We start from the raw sequence: 20519 nt of genomic DNA, 5'->3' as shown, positions 1-20519 counted from the left end.
TCTGAGCAGGTTGTTTAGGAAATAGACAGCCATCAAGACCCATGCTGTGATCAATAAAGGTCTTACGTGTCTATTAATTAATTCACTGGCTAAAGAAAACACTCTCATTGATAGAACTTTATTTCACTTTGTTTAACTTCCTCTGAGCCCTTACTAAAAAAAAAATTTGAATGCGCAGTCCCACTTAAAAGAGTGACTTGGAACAGTTAATCAAATTGTTATTTACCAGACATCACACTGGGATAGTGAAAGGTTGTGAAATTAGCCATGCAACAGTCACTTATTAATGCTAACACTCAAAATTATGTTTGCTTATATCAGAGTGGAATGGCAAACACTGACTTATTTAAGACAGTGGACAGTTTATTTCAGATATTTAAAGAATTGGAAATGAAAGTGCATGGACAGAATCACAGTTCTCGTGTCAGATATTGTGACAGTACTCTTCACAGCTATCTTGACAGTTCCAATTAGTTTGTGCATTTTTAAAAATGCCATCATGTCTAATTTGGCCCCTTCCAAAGAGCATGTGACCACTATCAAAAATATTCCGAAAACCATTACACCCACCAGGCGTAAAATGCATGAGTCGTGTTTTGGATATCCCTCTCACGAATATCAAAAAAGCCCAAGGCAGTTGCATTTCAATGTTGTATTTACCTTCATAAAACATCAGATGTGCAAATTCAAGCCCACTCCATTGGGTCCCACCCACTCTTGCACAATAATGAGGGCCAGGTTTGGGAAGGTCCTTCAAGATTTGAGCTTCTGCCTCCATTTTAATAAAGGTAGAAATACTCTCAGTATCTCTGAAAATTCAGGTCTAAATGTTTAATTTTGGTATGTCAGTTACTGCATTGATAAAATGCCTCCTTTTTTTTCCCCCCAGAATATATATACGGATCAATCGCAACATTAGTTGTGAGCCTTTGTGCTGTGTTGGGGATTGTGATTCTATTTTTTACCTCTTGTACCACGGCATATCAGTATATTATACAATTCTTCATAAGTTTGGCTGTGGGCTCACTAACTGGTGATGCTGTGTTACATCTCATACCTTCGGTAAGCACACTTTTTTTTTCCATAATATTTCTACATTGCAAACAAAAATTGCTTTAATTTAAGTTGTGTAACTTACTTGAGTTGAAAGGAATGGTAAAGGGTTGATGCATGTACGTTACTAAAAATCTTTAAATCCTTTTTTAAATTTTAGGTTACGACAATTTTGGATGACGTTTATACACTCAAATTTAATATTCAAACTCTCTATGTAGCCTCACACACACAGTATCAGACAGCCCCTTATCTAAGGAATTATATACCAGCATTGACTTAGTTGATCCTGGGGGGATTGAGGAGAAGTTGAGTCATTGGTACTCAGTTTAGAAGAATGAGATGCAAATTTATTGAAACGCACAAGATGTATCGTGTACTTGACAGAGTAGACGCAGAAAGGTTTTGTGCAAGAGTATAAGACCAGTCAGCATCAGCTCAGAGTAAGAGGTCACTCATTTCTCACAAGGATGAGGAGGAATTTCCTTTTGAGGGGAGTGAATCTGTGTGGATTTTATTTTTGAACCACCGAGAGCTGTAGAGACAGTTAAGTTATATTCAAGGCTTGTATACCCTTGAGTTTAGAAGACTGAGAGGAGATCTGATTGAGACATATAAGATTATGAAAGGATTGGACACTCTGGAGGCAGGAAACATGTTTCCGCTGATGGGTGAGTGCCGAACCAGAGGACACAGCTTAAAAATACGGGGTAGACCATTTAGGACAGAGATGAGGAGAAACTTCTTCACCCAGAGAGTGGTGGCTGTGTGGAATGCTCTGCCCCAGAGGGCAGTGGAGGCCCAGTCTCTGGATTCATTTAAGAAAGAGTTGGATAGAGCTCTCAAAGATGTGCAGATTAGGTGTAGGGGAATGGGTCTGGGTGGGTTGCTCTTCGGAGGGTCGATGTGGACTTGTTGGGCCGAAGGGCCCGTTTCCCCACTGTAAGTAATCTCGTACTGGCAACATCCTTGTAAATTTTTTATGCACCCTTTCAAGTTTAACAATATCTTTCCTATAGAAGGGTAACCAGAATTGTGTGCAGTAATCCAAAAACGGCATCACCAATGTCCTGTATGGTCATAATATGACATCCCAACTCCAATACTCAATGCTCTGACCGAACATGCCAAATGCCGCCTTCACCAGCCTGTCTACCTTTGACTCCACTTTCAAGGAACTATGCACCATAACCATAGATCACTTTTTGGCAACACTCCCAGGGCACTACCATTAACTGTATAAGTCCTGTCCTGGTTTGTCTTACCAAAATGTAACACCTTACATTTATCTAAATTGGACTCCATCTGCCACTCCTTGGTTCATTGGCCCATCTGATCAAGGTCCAGTTGTAACCTGAGATAGTCTTCTTTGCTGTCCACCACACCACCAATTTTGGTGTCATCTGCAAACTTACTGGCTTTAGTGCCTATGTTCACATCCAAATCATTTATATAAATGACAAAGAACAGTGGACCCAGCACCGATCCTTGTGGCACACCACAGGTCACAGGCCTCCAGCCTGAAAAGGAACCCTCCACCACCACCCTCTGAACCCTACCATTAAGGCAGTTTTATATCCAATTGGATATAATATTAAAGTACATGGAATTGAGCATAGTGTACTGAGTTATTTGGCATACAGGAATTAAAGAATAGGAATGAATCAGTCTTTTCCCAAGTGGCAGACAAATGATGGGTACTGCAGTGGAGTACTATCAGAGTTTAAACCCCAGCTATTCACAATATATATTAATGATTTTAGTGTAATTTCTCTGGATGTGCAGATGACATAGTGTTGGGTGGGAGGGTGAGCTGCAAGGAGGACACAGGGATACTTCGGTGTGAGTTGGACAGGTTGAGTGAGTGGCAAACACATGGCAGATGAAATATAATGTAGGTAAGTGAGAAATCATCCACTGGTTGTAACAGGAAGGCAGCTTACTATCTGATGGACTGGGAAAGTGATAGGTGCATTGAAACCTGTGTGTCCTTGTATACCAGTCATTGAAACTAAGCATGCAGTTATAGGTTGTGGAAGAAGGCAAATTGTATGTTAGGTTTCTTAGCAAGAGGATCTGAGTACAGGAGTAGAGGTGTCTTGCTGCAGTTGTACATGGCTGTGAGGAGACCACATCTAGAATATTGTTAGCAGCTTTGGTATCTTTACCTGAGGAAGAATGTTCTGGGCTGAAAATGTGTTGCTGGAAAAGTGCAGCAGGTCGGGCAGCATCCAAGGAGCAGGAGAATCGAATCGACGTTTCGGGCATGAGCCCTTCTTAAGGCAGCTCCACCTTTTATTTTTATCTAATCTTACCAACATCCCATTTTACTTATGTTTTCCCGTATAGGCTTATCTAGCTTCCCCTTATCTATTCTAATTTCCTATGGAGGAGGAAGTTCCTCTGAATTCCCTGTTAGATTCACAGAATGCTGCTGATGGTATTAAGTCCACTAGGAATAAGTGCTCTTGGTTCTCTGGTTGATGTATTACATGGAAATATAGAAAACCGAGAGAATGCCATTCAGCTCTTTGAACCTGTTCTGCCTTTCAATAAGATTATGACTGATTGTCCATTTCAATAACCTGCTGCCACTTTCACCCAATAACTTTTGATTCCTTTAGCCCTGTGAATTATATCCCACTCCTTCTTGAAAACTTTTAATGTTTTGGCTTCAACTGCTTTCTGTGGCGGAGAATTCCACAAACTCACCACTCTCTGGGTAAAGAATTTTCTCCCCATCTCAGTCCTAAATGGATTACCCAGTATCCTTAGACTTTAGCCCTTGACTTTGGACTCGCTGGTCATTGGGAACATCCTTTAGATGTTTACCCTGTCAGAGCCTGTTCGAGTTTTATAAGTGTCGATGAGATTCCCACCTCATTCTTCTCATCTCCAATGAGTATAGTGCAAAATAATCCAGTCTTTCTTCAAATGGCAGTCCTACCAACCCATGAACCGGTCTGGTAAATCTTCACTGCACTCTTCCCATACCCAGAACATTCTTCGAGGAGAAAGTGAGGTCTGCAGATGCTGGAGATCTGAGCTGAAAATGTGTTGCTGGAAAAGCGCAGCAGGTCAGGCAGCATCCAAGGAGCAGGAGAATCGACGTTTCGGGCATGAGCCCTTCTTCAGGAAATTAGAATAGAGGAGGGGAAGCTAGATAAGCCTATACGGGAAAACATAAGTAAAATGGGATGTTGGTAAGATTAGATAAAAAAAGGTGGAGCTGGCTTAATTTAAACAGAAACCTGATGTAAGTTTTAGAAACTAATTCCACATAAGAATATCTAAATAATGATCCATTTTTGTATCTTTGTTTCAGTTTCTTGGTTTACATAATCACCAGGACGATCACGATCACACGTCAGTCTCTCACACCTGGAAGCTACTGGCTGTTATTGGAGGCATCTATGCTTTCTTCCTGTTGGAGAAGATATTCAATATATTAATAAAAGATGAAGATGTGAGTATTTTTTCCTTTTAATAAAGTGTATAAGGAACTGAGTAAATGTCTAATCATTGAACAGCCTTTCTCTTTTACATAGTTCATATAGTCACCAACTACAACTTTTAGTATCTCTTTAAGGAGTGATTATGCACACATCACATTGTAAAACCTATTCAATTTTGCATGCATTGCATTCTCCACTCTCAAACAGTAGTAATTAATTGAAAACTTTATGATGTATATTTTGCCAGAGACCCGGGTTCGATTCCAGCCTTGGGTGACTGTGTGGAATTTGTACATTCTTCCTGTGTCTGCATGAGTTTATTTTGTGTGCTCCGGTTTCCTCTCTCAATCCAAAATTGTGCAGATTAAGTAGATTAGCTGTGCTAAATTGCCCATAGCGTCCAGAGACGTGCAGGGATGTGGATTAGCCATAGCAAATGCAAGGTTATTGGGATGGGGTGAGTTGCTCTTTGGAGGATTAGTACAGACTCGATGGGCCGAACAACCTCTCTCTGCACTGTAGGAATTCGACGTTGCTATGATACTATGATATGAACACCATGATTCATATTGTATATCTCTGAAGGAAGAGAATCACCTCTATCTGCACACATTCTTAATGCTAATCTCTACCAGCTGGATCTAACAGTGGTTCCTATCTTCCTGAGTCTGCTAACACTCCCAATGGCTGTCTCACATAATGTAAACATGCTTGAGGTAGCACGTCAACAGAGAGCCCTGTTTCGGATAGCTTCTGACCAATGACAGGATGGCAGTTCTCAAGTCATGGCAGTGCTATCATGAGAAGTGGCTACTGCTGGTATTGCAGCAAGGTGCATAGGAAGGCCACCTGAACCTGAGCTCGGAGTTATGTCTGTGATTTTCAGTTAGCAGGCCTCAGCAAGGAAGACCGTGCAGTCATGAGGCAAGTTATATTGACCAGTCAGTTAGGGGAAACTGGAAAGGAGATGAACTAGGCCTCTGACCAGTAACCTAGAGACCTGGACATTAAAGAAAATCTCAAACCAAACAACGAGGATATATGATTTGGAGATGCCGGTGTTGGACTGGGGTATACTAAGTTAAAAATCACACATCAGATTATAGTCCAACAAGTTTAATTGGAAGCACTAGCTTTCGGAGCGACGCTCTTTCATCAGGTGGTTGTGGAGGACACAATTGATGAAGGAGCGTCGCTCCAAAAGCTAGTGTGCCTCCAGTTAAACCTGTTGGACTATAACCTGGTGTTGTGTGATTTTTAACAATGATGATATAAAACTGTCAGTGTCAATAAATGTGACCAAAAAGTTATTTAGACTTCGTACAAATCTAATGTCCACTAATCCTCACTGCACCTGGACCTTGAAAAGACACAAAGAATTTGTGGATGCTGGGAATCTGAAACAAAAGCCAAAATTGCTGGAGAAACACAACAGGTCTGGCAGCATTTGTGAAGAGAAAGCAAAGCTAACATTTTGGGTCCAGTGACCCTTCTTCAGTTCTCCCGCCAAGGAGAACAGGGGCAGCAGATGCACAGGGACACCAGCACCTGCAAACCATTCATCTTGGAAACATATCACCGTTCTTTCAGTGTCACTGGGTCAAAATCCTGGAACTCCTTTCATAACAACATTTGTGGTGTCTACCTACACCATATGGGCTGTGTACCAGTTTTAAGAAGGCAACACCTTCTCAAGGACAAATAGAGATGGTTAATAAATGCTAGCTTAGCCAGTGAGTAAATATTTTTAAAAGTGATGATTCTTCACAATGGAAGACCTGAGGTAATATCCCTAGTTGATGCGTCTCTGGATATATGTCCTTTGGGTTATGTGACTTCTTTCCCATACAGTTCAGATGCAATAAAAATAATCATGAAGAGATAGTTGAATCCTCCTCACTCCTGTTAACGAGCGGTCTAACTGAATGATGGAAAATTGCAAAGTGCTGTCCGACAAAGTTGTTCTTTAAGCAAAGCACACTTTATTCTTACACTGCAATTAAAATACAAACAAATAAAAAAAATTTGCATAACTTTAACTCTACCAAAATATTTAACAAATTACTAAATAATTGACTACGACTCATCAACAGTTTCAATGTAGCAGCATCTCTTAAACAGAACTTTTGCAAAGACAAATTCAGCAAAACAGCTTTCCCTCGCTTGCTGTCTCCTCCAGTCCAGGAGAAGGAACACCGACGTGAGGAATCGAGCTGTAGAGAGAGCACTCAATAGTTTGCAGAGAGAGAGAGAGAGAGAGCTGTATGTAGCAGCTTCAATTCGAAAACCCCAACTTCAGCAACTGAAACCAAAACCAAAACCAAAACCCTGTGTCTGTGTGAGCCTGACTCCACCCACACATGCTCCTTTTGTTTACTTAACAAAAAAAAATCCTAAGGCTATTTACTTTGCTTTGAATGGAGCATTTCCTTGAAACCAGGGTTACAACACTTCCCTTCAAGAGAAGCAGGATAAAACAAAGGCACATATCGTCAATGACTAGAAACTATGTAGATTTATATGCAGGACCTGGTTCTGTACAAACAAAAAGAAATTATAGAGGTATTGCACCTTTAACCTAATAAACAATGGCATAGGGGAACAACGTTTCTGAATAGATTCCAATATGGCCACACCACAACCAACGAGAATCAACTTGCCTTTTGCAGTTAAACAAAAGGCTTGAAGATGACTGTTCTCAGTTTTAGTTTCTGTGGCAATGACGATCAATCAGATAATCTTGTGCCTAGCCTGCATGTTGTAAAACCTTGATAGAATGTCATTTTTTTTTTCCCCAGCCATAACAGGGATTTCTGAATTAATCCTAGAATCTGATGTTATGAAGTTCTGCTTTGTGAGCTCAAACAGTAGGACAGACAATGCACAGTGTCATTGTGTCAAGTTGAATTCCAGATTCTGGTTTTCACGGTGCTCTGTGTTTGGTTATAGGGTGAACAAGATGGCCATCACTGTGATCATGTGCTGGCCCTTCAAGCGTTTAAAGACAGGCAGAAGAACAAACAGGAGAAAAAGAAGACAACATCCCAGGTGGAGCTAGTAAGTGTTGTACTTTGGGGCACCATCACTGAAATTTTAGCTAGTGATTGTGCATCTCCCATAGCTTCCTAACTCACTTGAGATAACTTGCCCTTGTTGATTCAGCCTATAATGACACCCAGATTAGATCGGATCAGACAGATCCCAGTAATTCCAGTTCTGCTTTGGCTCCTTGATGCCATGCTCAGTCAAATGTTGCCTTGGGGAGGTGAGAGTGATTGGCGTTGAAATCAATGCTACATTGGACAGTGTGTGGCATCAAGGAGCCCCAGCTAAACTGCAGTCAGTGGCAATCGGAGGAAAACTCTGTTATTTTGAGTCAAACAAAGATGACTTGTTGTTTTTAGAAGTCATTCATCTCACCTTCAGGATATCTCTGCAGGAGTTCTTCAGGGTAGTGTCCTAGGCCCAACTATCTTCAGCTGCTTCATCAATAACTTTCCCTCCATCATAAGGTCAGACGTGGGGATATTAGTTGTTGATTACACAGTACCATTCGTGACTCATCAGATACTGAAGCAGTCAATGTTCAAACTCAGCAGGACTGTGACAATATCCAGGCTTGGGGAAAAAAAGTGAAAAGTAATATTTGCCCCATAAAAATGGCAGAAAATGACCATCTAACCACCACACTTTGGCATTACCACCACTGAATCCCTTGATTGGGGATTAACATTAACCAGAATATGAAATGGACTAACCATGTAAATGCAGTGGCTACACGAGTAGGTCAGAGGCCAAGAGTAATTCACCTCCTGACTGCCCAAAGTCTGTCCACCATTTACAAGGCACAAGTCAGGAGTGCAATGGAATACTCTCACTTGCCTGGATGAGTCAAACTCCAACAACATTCAAAGTGCTTGTTTAATATTCATTCATACGATGCGTTAAGAGTCAACCACATTGCTGTGGGTTTGGAATCACACCTCGGCCGGTTTCCTTCCTGAAGGGACAATTGACAATAAATTTGTGGTCATCATTTGACTCTTAATTCCAGATTTTTACTGAATTCAAATTCCACCATCTGGATTTGTACCCAGGTTCCCAGAGCATTACCTGGGTCTCTGGATTAACAGTCAAACAATGCGGCGCTGGAAAAGCACAGCAGGTCAGGCAGCATCTGAGGAGAAGCAGAATCGACGTTTCGGGCATAAGCCCTTCATCACGATGAAGGGCTTATACCTGAAACAGCAACTCTCCTGCTGCTCAGACGCTGCCTGACCTGCTGTGCTTTTCCAGCGCCACATTTTTCGACTCTGATCTCCAGCATCTGCAGTTCTTAATTTCTCCTCATCTCTGGATTAACAGCAGCGATAATACCACTAGGTTTCCACGTCTCCTGACATCGTTTAGATCAAACCAGCCCGCTTGATTGGCACCACATCAACAAGTATTCATTCCTTCTGCCACCAATGCTCTGTAGCAGCAATGCAGACCATCTATGAGATGTACTGCAGAATACTCCATCATTTTATTAGACTGTGATTGATCAGATTATGGTCTCAGCTTCATTCTTCTGCCTTCCTCCCCACCACAAACATGATTCCCATGTAGGTCAAAAAACAATTCTTATAATTCAGCCCTGACTGTATTCAATGATCAGGAATCACAGAGATATTCCATTGTAGCAGAGGCTGTTCAGCCTATCTGGCGTGCCCCAGCTCAATAAATCACTACCTAATGCAATCTCCTGCTTTTTTTCCCCAAACCCTTGCACGCTATTTTTATCCATAAAATCATTCAGTGCCCTCTTAAATGCTTCAATTGAATCTGCCCCAGCCACATTCCCAGGCAGTGCGTTCCATACTCAAACTTTTTGCTTGCTGAACTGGAAGGTTCATTTCCGGACATTTCATCAACCTACCAGGTAACACCTTCAACAGGCCTACAGGCAACGCACTATACATGAGTCCTGCTTTCTATTTAAATGTTTGGGTTTCTTTGAGTTGGTGATGTCATTTCCTGTGGTGATGTCATTTCCTGTTCTTTTTCTCAGTGGGTGGTAGATGGGGTCTAATTCAATGTATTTGTTGATAGAGTTCCAGTTGGAATGCCTTACTTCTAGGAATTTTTGTGTGTGTCTCTGTTTGGCTTGTCCTAGGATAGATGTGTTATCCCAGTCGAAGTGGTGTCCTTCCCCATCTGTATGTAAGGATACTAGTGAGAAAGGGTCATGTCTTTTTGTGGCTAGTTGGTGTTCATGTAACCTGGTAGCTAGTTTTCTGCCTGTTTGTCCAATGTAGTGTTTGTTACAGTCCTTGCATGGTATTTTGTAAATGACATTAGTTTTGCTTGTTGTCTGTATAGGGTCTTTCAAGTTATTTGCTGCTGTTTTAGTGTGTTGGTGGGTTTGTGGGCTACCATGATGCCAAGGGGTCTGAGTAGTCTGGCAGTCATTTCCAAGAAGTCTTTGATGTAGGGGAGAGTGGCTAGGGTTTCTGGACGTGTTTTGTCTGCACGTTTGAGTTTGTTGCTGAGAACCATCCAGAACCTCAACCTGAGCTACAAATCTTCTCAAAACTCGTTAATTCTTTAGTATTAAAAGAAGTGGCTACTGAGATAATAGGTGCTTTGGTTTAATTTCCTAAAATTCCGTAGGGTCTGGAAAGATCCCATCAGATTAGTAAAATTGCCTCCTAAATATAAGGAAGGAAGGAAATAAAGCAAACTACAGGCCAGTTACTTTAACAGCTGCCTTAATGAAAAGTCTGAAATCTATTATTGAGGAGTTTATAGCAGGGCACTTGAAATATTTCGATACATTCAGGAAGAGTCTACATGGTTTCTGAAAGCAAAATCACATTTGACTGAATTATTAACATCTAACACTGACAAAGGGGAACCTACAAGTGTGGTTCATTTAGATTTCCAGAAGGTAATTTTCAAAGAACACCAAACAAAATAAGAGACCATGGTGTAGGGTGCGATAGTAGCAAGGAGAGAGGATTATTTGGCTAACAGAAAATAGAATAGGCATAAGTGTGATTATTTTTGGTATATATGAGTTTGGAAGGGTCTGAAAGGGTTAATACTTGATTGTGTGAAAGAAGCACTATCCATTACAATAACATCAAGAGGACTGATGGGGAAAGTAATTGAAGATTTTGAGGAGTCAGACCTAAGGCCAGGCCCTTGTAATTAACTCCATAACTCAGTTGGCACAGAATGGCCAAATGACTTTTCTTGTTGTTGGAAACCTTTATCCATACATCACAACAAGAATGCTGCAAAATTTGGATGGCTGGACTTCTCTCTCCCTCAGCCCTTTCAGGATTGCTTTCACCTTCTATTTTCCCGCTGACTGCATGTAAATGAGGGTGTTAGTGGGCAATGCAGGGAGAGAGGGATTTGGGTCAAACCAGGACCTACATGAACTTTTCTTCTCTCCAGCCCAGTTACTGGTTTTCCAGGCTGTAATTTAGAAGGTAGCACAGCCTCCATTCACCCATTCATTCCAGATTTCTTCTTTCTTAATAGGAACAAAGAAAATGGGAGCATGAGTTGGCTGTTCGAGCCTGCTCCACCATTCAATATGATCACAGCTCGCATTCTACCCAACACCCTTTTCTTGCCTTTACATCATACCCTTTGATCCCTTTAGTCCTAAGAACTATATCCAACGCTGTCTTGAAAACATTCAATGTTTTGGCATCAATTGCTGTCAATTGCTTCCAGAGAATTCCTTAGGTTCATCACTTTCTGAATTGAATTGAATTGAATTTATTGTCGCTTGTACCGAGGCACAGTGAAAAGCTTTGTCTTGCGAGCAATACAGGCAGATCATAGAGTTAAGGAGCATAGATAGTAAATAATAGGGAAACAGTGACAGAAACAAAAATAACAGGTCCAGGAGAATGTTAAGAGTTTGTGAGTCCATTCTGTATTTGAACAACAGTAGGGTAGAAACTGTTCCGAAACCGGCTGGTGCGTGTGTTCAGGTTTCTGTACCTTCTCCCCGATGGTAGAGGTTGTAGAAAAACATTGCCAGGGTGGGATGGATCTTTGAGAATGCTGCCGGCCTTTCCTTAACAGCGGGCCTGGTAGATGGATTCTATAGATGGGAGGTTGGCCTTTGTGATTGTCCAGGCCGAGTTCACCACTCTGTAACCGTCTCCGATCTTGAATGGTACAATTGCCATACCAGGTAATGATACACCCAGACAGAATGCTCTCGATGGTGCACCTATAAAAGTTGGCAGAAAATTCTCCACCCCTCTGTTCTAAATGGGCTATCCCAAATCCTGACTGTCACACCTGGTTCTGGATTCCTTGGTCATCGGGAACATCCTTCCTGCATTTACCCTGTCTAGTCCTATTAGATTTTTATAGGTTTCTATGAGATCCCCCACCTCATTTGTTTAAACCCCACGAATATAGTCCTAACCAATTCAATCTCTCTCCATACATCAGTCCTGGCATTCCAGGAACCAGTCTGGTAAACCTTTGTTGTACTTCCTCTGTAGCCAGAACATCCTCCCTCAGATAAGGAGACAAATCTGTACTCAATATTCCAAGTTTGGCCTCATCCAACCTCTGTACAATTGCAGCAAGAGATCCCTGTGCCTGTACTCCAATCCTCTTTGCCTTCTTCATCCCAATGCACTTGTATGCTTACTTTCGGTGATTGGTCTCCAAGGACACACAAATCTTATTGCACCTCCACATTATACTTCATATTGCCTACTCACTCACCTGTCAAACTCATACCGAAGCATCTCTGCATCCTTCTCACAGTTCACCCTTCAACCTAGCTTTGTGTCATGTATAGACTTGGAGATATTACTTAATTCTCCCAGCTAAATTATTAATATATATTATAAACAGCTGGTGTCCAAGCACTGACTTCTGTATTACCTCACTGGTCACTGCCAACCACTAAGAAAATGACCCATTTATTCCTACTCTTTGTTTCCTGTCTGTCAGCCAGTTCTCTATCCATGTCAGTACACTACCATAATCCCATGTGCTCTAATTTTACATTCCAATCTCTTATGTGTGACATTATTGAAACCTTCTGAAAATAGTTCTTCTCAACAAGTGCTGAAGGAATTGGCCTCTGCTGCTACTAATATGGCAGCAGCAACACTGCTGGGAATCTTCACCTTTGTGTAAATAAAACAAAGAACTGCAGATACTGGAACTCTGAAATTGTTGGAAAAATTCAGTGGGTTTGGCAGCATCGGTGGAGAGAAAACAGCCAACATTTCGAGTCCAGTGATCCTTCTTCAGAACTGCTGAACTTCACAGCAGTTCTGAAGTAAGGTCACTGGACTTGAAACATAACTGTTTTCTCTCCACAGGTGCTGCCTGAGCTGCTGAGTTTCTCCAGCCATTTCTGTTTTAATCTGTACTTTTTTTACTAGCTTTTTTACTTTTTTACAGGGCGGCACGGTGGCCCAGTGGTTAGCACTGCTGCCTCACAGCGCAAGGTCCCAGGTTCGATGCCAGCCTCGGGCGGCTGTCTGTGTGGAGTTTGCACATTCTCCCCGTGTCTGCGTAGGTTTCCTCTGGGTGCTCTGGTTTCCTCCCACAGTCCAAAGATGTGCAGGTTAGGTGAATTGGCCGTGTTGAATTGCACGTAGTGTTAGGTGCATTAGTCAGAGGGAAATGGGTCTGGGTGGGTTACTCTTCAGAGGGTCGGTGTTGACTGGTTGGGCCGAAGGACCTGTGTCCACACTGTTGGGAATCTAATCTAATCTAGTTTCTGGAGTCTTGCCATTGCATAGTAACCCCACCTGACAGGATTAATCGTATTCTGGGTCAGATAAGCAATGATGGGTAAAATTCTTTCATGTCTATTTTTCTAAATCTATTGTTCCTCCTTTCTTTTCTTTGAATGTTACTACTCGTTTTGAATTTTCTTTTCTCTTCCCTGAATCCAACCAGATACTAATCACTTGTTTCTGTCCCCTTGTTCAGACAGCTTCTGAAGTGTCCTTAGAAAGTGATTCTGGTCAACATCACACTAAAGGTTAGTTTGGTTAAATTTTGTCAAATTGACAAGATTTTGAATTTGAATGACTTCATCTTTACTGCCAGACTTTGTCAGACTTGTGCTAGAATTGCAATAAAGTTTCAGTGAGATAGAAGAATAAAATTCAGGGCTCTTGTTTTATTCATTTCCATACATCGCTAACATGAAACATTGCAGTGAGTTTAATTTCTGTTGATCTAGAATTACACAGAACTTACAATTTGGTTGGCTCATAGTGTCCATTCCCTGCGGTCTGTCAGTATTTGTTCACTTTTGATGAGCTATCTGACACTATTCACGACATGCCTTATATTATTTACAAGATGTACCGATGTACCAACCTGTGGAAAAAAAGGTACTGAAGAAAGTTTTACCTACTTACACCTTGTTACAATATCCTGCAAGGATACCCTTGTTTATTGGACTTGCAGCTACAATTTCTGATGAAGGGCTTTTGCCCGAAATGTCAATTTTCCTGCTCCTCGGATGCTGCCTGACCTGCTGTGCTTTTCCAGCATCATTCTAATCTTGACTCTAATCTCCAGCATCTGCAGTACCCACTTCTGCCTTACACTTGCCCAGTTGGTAAAATATTGTTCCTAGTGGAATTGATGAATCACCTGGAAGAAATATATCGTAACAGATTGTTTGAGTGTAATCATAACATGTTGACTTTCCTTTCTCTCACAGGCTTGAGGGTGCTACCATATATGATAGTGATTGGCGATGGTATCCATAACTTTGCAGATGGACTGGCTCTAGGAGCAGCGTTCTCTGTTTCCTGGAAGACAGGACTTGCCACAACACTCGCAATCTTGTGCCATGAGCTTCCACATGAAATGGGTACTTTTTTTTATCACTCCATTATTAAAAGATTTTCCTTTATTACAAGACAGTTAGACATAAGAAAACTATTCTGTCGATTATGGTTTTGTGTTGAGGTCCTCATGCTTTTAAGTTATATGCTTAAGTATTAAATGGAAATAAATATGTGGAGAACATCAATTGGTGCTGTGTCGTTCGCCACAAGTAGAAATTGTATTATCACACTGAAATAAACAGAGAAGTATAAAGTACAGCAGTATTTTTCCATAAGGGATCAACCTTTTATCTTACACATGAACACTGTTATGTGCAACAGAGAGTAGAATAGGTAATTCAGCCCCTTGACCCAGCTACATCATTTAATAAGATCAGAACTGGTGTGATTATGACCTCCAATCCACAGCCCTTCACCCCTGTTTCTCAAGAACTGATTGAGCTTTAACTTAAAATAATTTTTAAAATCTGACTACGGTACTTTTTCAGGAAGAGAGTTCCAAAGGAACCGCCAGGATAAGCAGTGGTAGATCTTGGATGTGGCATTAGTGTCAAAGTAATGCTCTTCAGAATCAGTCAATTGTCCAGCTTCAAAATCCATAAATTCCCCAAAACCAGTGAAACAATGCAGAGCAATAATGTTCCAATAATCATTAAAGCTTCTTCTGTACACAACCTGCCATTCATCCACTAAAGGTTAATTTATGCATAATACACCCTGAAATTGTTTGTCTTGCCTTTGAGGTTTACACAATTATGAGGGGCATTGGTAGAAATGTCAATTATTAAAGGACAGAGGTTTAAAGTAAAAGGGGGAAAGTTTAAAGGAGATGGGAGAGGGCAGGTTTTTCACACACAGGGTGGTAAGTGCTTGGAATGTGCAGTCAGAGATGGTGGTGGTGACAGATGCAATAGCAATGTTTAAGAGGCATCTTGACAGGTAAATGAAGGCAGGCAGGGAATAGAGGGATAGGGACAGCATGGATGCAAAAGGTTTTTAGTTTGCACATTCTCCCCGTGTCTGCGTGGGTTTCCTCTGGGTGCTCCGGTTTCCTCCCACAATCCAAAGATGTGCAGGTTAGGTGAATTGACCATGCTAAATTGCCCGTAGTGTTAGGTGCAGGGGTAAATGTAAGGGAATGAATGGGTCGGTGTAGACTTGTTGAGCTGAAGGGCCTGTTTCCACACTGTAGGGAATCTAAGAAATCATAGCTCACAGAATGTACAGTAAAAGATCAAGGTGTCATACAATTGATGTGACGTATTGAACAAACCTAGATTGCTGTTAAATATTTAATCACTTAGAATGGGTTGCAGGTTTAGATTCAAAAATATGTAAATCTTCGAACTTCTTTCAAGTCACATTCCTGAGATGACTTAAGGTTTTATATAAAAAAAAACTGACATCTCAACTCAGACCATGCATTAAAGGTGTGAGGTTAGAGTCTGTATGTATTCCAACCTTGAATCAGACTAGTTCTATTTCCAATGTAGGAATTTATATAATATCACATAGACTGACTGCCTACAGACTGTGTGCTTTTTTAACAAAATAGAATGTATCTGCAAATACAATTCTGCAAATGCAAATTCACCCATAAACTTACGTGTGTGTGTGTGTGTGTGTGTGCGCATATGAATTAGAGAACACTCTCTCCCCCACACGCGCACGCACGCCCACACACACACACTCTCTGTCTCTCAATGCACACACACAAATAAGTCTATGGGGTGAATTTGTGTTTTCAGAGGCAGTCAGTCTATGTGAGATTTTATAAATTCATCCTTTGGAAACAGAACTGGTCTGACTCAAGGTTGGAATACAAACAGATACGAAACTCATCTAAATAAATAAATTGGAGTTGGGGACCACGTGTAGTATGTCAAAGTTTGCAGATTATGCTAAAGCTGAGTGGCAGAGTACAGTGTACAGAGGACTGTGAAACTTTGCAGAGGAACAAAGATACTTTAAGTGTGTGTGGAAAGGTCTGGCAGATGGAATACAATGTTAATAAATAAGAAGTCATGAACACACAGGAGTTACAGCAAAAAGGATTATTACTTGAATGGTAAAAAGTTGTAGCATTATGCTATGCAGAGGGAGCTGGTTCTCCTTATGCATGAATCACAGGAGTCTGCAGGTACAAGTAATTAGGAAGGCAAATGGAATTTTGATCTTCATTGCTAAAGGTATTGAGTTTAAAAGCAGGGAGGTTATATTGTAGCTGTATGAGATGCTGGTGAGGCCATACCTGGAGTACTGTGTGCAGTTTTGGTCTCCTTACTTGAGAAAAGATGGACTGGCACTTGGAGGGGTGCAGGGGATGCAGAGGAGGTTCACGAGGGTGATTCTAGAGTTGAAGAGGTTGGCTTATGAGGAGAGACTGAGTAGATTGGGATTATATTTAATGGAATTCAGAAGAATGAGGGGGAATCTTATAGAAACATATAAAATTATGAAGGGAATAGATAAGATAGATATAGAGAGGATGTTTCCATTGGTGAGTGAAACTAGGACAAGAGGGCATAGCCTCAAAATTAGGGGGAACAGATTTAGGACTGTAATGAGGAGGAACTTTTTCACCCAGAGGGCTGTGAATCGATGGAATTCCCTGCCCAGGGAAGTAGTTGGTGCTACTTCAATAAATGCTTTTAAAGCTAGATAGTCTTTTTTCAACAATAAAGGTATTAGGGGTTACAGTGAGGGTGCAGCTAAGTGGATCTGAGTCTGCTGGGTGTCTGGCCATATGGCCAACTTATCAAGGTCTCTCTTAAGTCGCTCAGCATTATCCTCACAATTCACTAGTCTCCCAAGCTTAGTATCTACAAATTTAGAGGTTTTGCCCTCAACATCCATTTCCAAGTTGCTTATATAAATTACATTAAATCGAGTACAAGAATTATGTGCAGTAAGCAAGTCAACCTGTTGGAAATGAACCGACGCAGCATCAGAAATATGAGGGAATAGCCTTATAATAATATCTCAAACATTGTTGTATTGATTTACCTTCAATATAAACACCAGGAATTATGATCTGATCTATATTCTTATGTTCTTACACCTTTAATGCATTGTCTGAGCTAAGATGTCCCATTTTTTTACAAAACCTTGAGTTATCTAAGGAATGAGAGTTGAAAGACATCCTAGGATTTACATATTAATGAATTGAAACCTGCAACCCATTCTAAGTGATTATAGTCTTAACAGTGGTCTAGCTTTGTTCAATACACCGCATCAATTGTATGACATTTCAATCTTTTACTACAAATTCTGTGTCCTATGATCCTGCCTTGCTAGCTACCTGATGAAGGAACAGCGTTCAGAAAGCTAGTGCTTCCAAATAAGCCTGTTGGGTTATAACCTGGTGTTGTGTGATTTTTAACCTTGTTCACCTGAGTCCAACACTGGCACCTCCACATTATGTCTCACATCTGATTGGGTTCTTAGTCAAATTTCCAAGACTTGTATAAAGTATTCAAGCTACTTTATGTAGCAATGTAATACTGCCTTTTGATTGCGACATGAAACAGAGGTCCTGTCTAAACTTTTAGGCAGTTGTTAAAGAACCTATTTGGAAAGAGCAGAAAACTTCTTGAATATGAAAACTGAAAATTCTAGAAAGGCTCAGTGAATCTGGAAGCATCCAGGGAGACAAACAAATTTTTCCACACAGAATTTATAGTAAAAGATCAAAGTGTCATACAACTGATGCGATGTATTGAACGAGCCTAGATTGCTGTTAAGCCTTCAATCACATAGAATGGGTTGCAGGTTTCAATTCATTAATATGTAAATCCTAGGATGTCTTTCAACTCTCATTCCTTAGATAACTCAAGGTTTTGTAAAAAGTGGGACATCTTAGCTCAGACAATGCATTAAAGGTGTAAGAACTTAAGAACATAAGGATATAGATCAGATCATAATTCCTGGTGTTTATATTGAAGGTAAATCAATATAACAATGTTTGAGATATTATTATAAGGCTATTCCCTCATATTTCTGATGCTGCATAGGTTCATTTCCAACAGGTTGACTTGCTTACTGTACATAATTCTTGTACTGTATTTAATGTAATTTATATAAACAATTTGGAAATGGATGTTGAAGGCAAAACCTCTGAATTTGTAGATACTAAGCTAGGGAGAATAGTGAATTGTGAGGATAATGCTGAGCGACTTAAGAGAGACCTTGATAAGTTGGCCATATGACCAGACACCCAGCAGATGAATTTCAGTGAAAAGAAATGTGATGTGATTCATTTTGGTCGAAGGAAGATGGAGAGAAAATACAGGCTCAATAGTACAACTTTGACAGAAGTACAGAAGCAGAGGTTCAAGTACATAATTCTCTGAAGGTAACCACGCAATTGAAACAGTTGTTAAGAAAACTTCTAGGATCCTTGGGTTTATAAATAGAGCCTTGAAGTGTAAAAGCAAGGAAGTGATGTTACTTCTCTGTAAACCATTGGTCAGATCACATTTGGAGTATTGTGTTCAATTCTGGCCACCTTATTTAAGGAAGGATGTTAAAGTCCTGGAGAGAGTGTTTCGGAGATTTACGAGAATTATATCAGGAATGAGGGATTTTGGATACAAGGAAAGATTAGAGAGATTGGGCTTATTATCCTGAAGAAGGGTAATACCTGAAACTTTGACCTCTCCACCACCTGATGCTGCCTGGCTTGCTGTGTTCTTCCAGCCTTCTGCTTGTCTACCTTGTTCTCCTCGGAGCAGTGAAAATTAAGAGGTAACTTTATTGAGGTGTTTAAAATTGTGAAAAGTTTTGACATCACACCTGGAACATTTTATCTAGTTGTTCAGAAAAATGAATATACTGCAGTTCGTTTTACACCTTTACCATCCGTTAACTCTAATTTTGTCTGACATTTTTTCCTTGAAATACCACCCCTTTGGCTATTTAATCTCGCTTGCTCCTACCTTATCAGAGACCCTTCCTGTTTGTAGTTTCTTCTCCCCTACCCTCTTTCCTGGAAGTGAACCAGTTTGTACCAATAATGAAATGGTTAACATATTCCAACTCAAAATTGGCACTGAAAGTTAAGGCACTGAGGGAAATCTATTGCTGTTCCAAGGTGCCTGTGTACTGAATGAAATGCACAAAAGTCTTTTGACGTCATGGTTTTGCTGACTGTTGTATTGTTATACTACTCAAAAATATTTAAGAACTATATTGTTTTGTACATGCATACTTAAGTATCCAGGTGTCACATCACTCACCACTGCTCGACAGTCTGTACACAAAACTAATAATATATCATTCTGCATCAATTGGTGAGACCGCAGAAACACCTTCTGAGGTAAACCTTCTACATGTGATTAATCTGAATTTCTGGGAACCACAAGATGTGCTTATTTAGATTTTTTTGACAACAATAATGAGTTTGTTCTCTTTTGTCCTTTCAGGTGATTTTGCAGTTTTGTTGCACAGTGGCCTTTCTGTGAAGAAAGCTGTTATTATGAACTTTGTCAGTGCCTTGACTGCCTTTATTGGACTCTACATATCATTGGCTGTTGCAACGAATGAGATGGTACAGCAATGGATATTTACGGTAGCAACAGGACTCTTCCTATATGTGGCTCTTGGAGATATGGTAAATATATCTTTATGTACAGATGTTTTATATGATTTTTGCTGCTCATATTTGAAACTAAATACTTGTGTCTCGTCACAAATGTACACCTAAAATACTGATTCAGCTGATATCCTGTAAAAACGCTTCAAATTATCCTTGTAACCTGAATATCTTAATCTCATACCCGATGATGCCACGCCAGGTGATGCTTTCAGTTAAGCATGGTGTATGCTAAACCCACATAGATGTTTTCCCTCAAACCATAGCAGAAATATGGTTAAAAAAATCACACTGTCTCATCAATCTCCAGCTTCATTTATGCACTCCAGCTGAGAAGCCACGTGTAAATAGAATCTAGAACATAGAACAGTACAGCACAGAACAGGCCCTTCAGCCCACGATGTTGTGCCGACCACTGATCCTCATGTATGCACCCTCAAATTTCTGTGACCATATGCTTGTCCAGCAGTCTCTTAAATGTTCCCAATGACCTTGCTTTCACAACTGCTGCTGGCAACGCATTCCATGCTCTCTCAACTCTCTGTGTAAAGAACCTGCCTCTGACAT

The 20519-nt window shown here is 40.6% G+C and overlaps 1 protein-coding gene across 2 annotated transcripts in view; it reads left to right on the top strand.

Moving 5' to 3' along the window:
• The window catches only part of LOC122550196 (zinc transporter ZIP4-like), a 65134-nt gene that overhangs the window by 37248 nt on the left and 7367 nt on the right, over window positions 1-20519 (top strand). For both annotated transcript variants that reach the window (XM_043690938.1, XM_043690939.1), the window contains exons 6-11: window positions 890-1062; window positions 4379-4519; window positions 7458-7565; window positions 13485-13536; window positions 14230-14382; window positions 19783-19970. In XM_043690938.1, coding sequence (XP_043546873.1) covers window positions 890-1062; window positions 4379-4519; window positions 7458-7565; window positions 13485-13536; window positions 14230-14382; window positions 19783-19970 — 815 coding nt within the window. The remainder of the gene's footprint in view (window positions 1-889; window positions 1063-4378; window positions 4520-7457; window positions 7566-13484; window positions 13537-14229; window positions 14383-19782; window positions 19971-20519) is intronic.

The sequence above is a fragment of the Chiloscyllium plagiosum genome, chromosome 5 (assembly GCF_004010195.1).
Source record: "Chiloscyllium plagiosum isolate BGI_BamShark_2017 chromosome 5, ASM401019v2, whole genome shotgun sequence".
Lineage (NCBI taxonomy): Eukaryota > Metazoa > Chordata > Chondrichthyes > Orectolobiformes > Hemiscylliidae > Chiloscyllium > Chiloscyllium plagiosum.
Note: the sequence above shows the minus strand (reverse complement) of the source record. Positions and strands in the feature narration are given on the sequence as shown.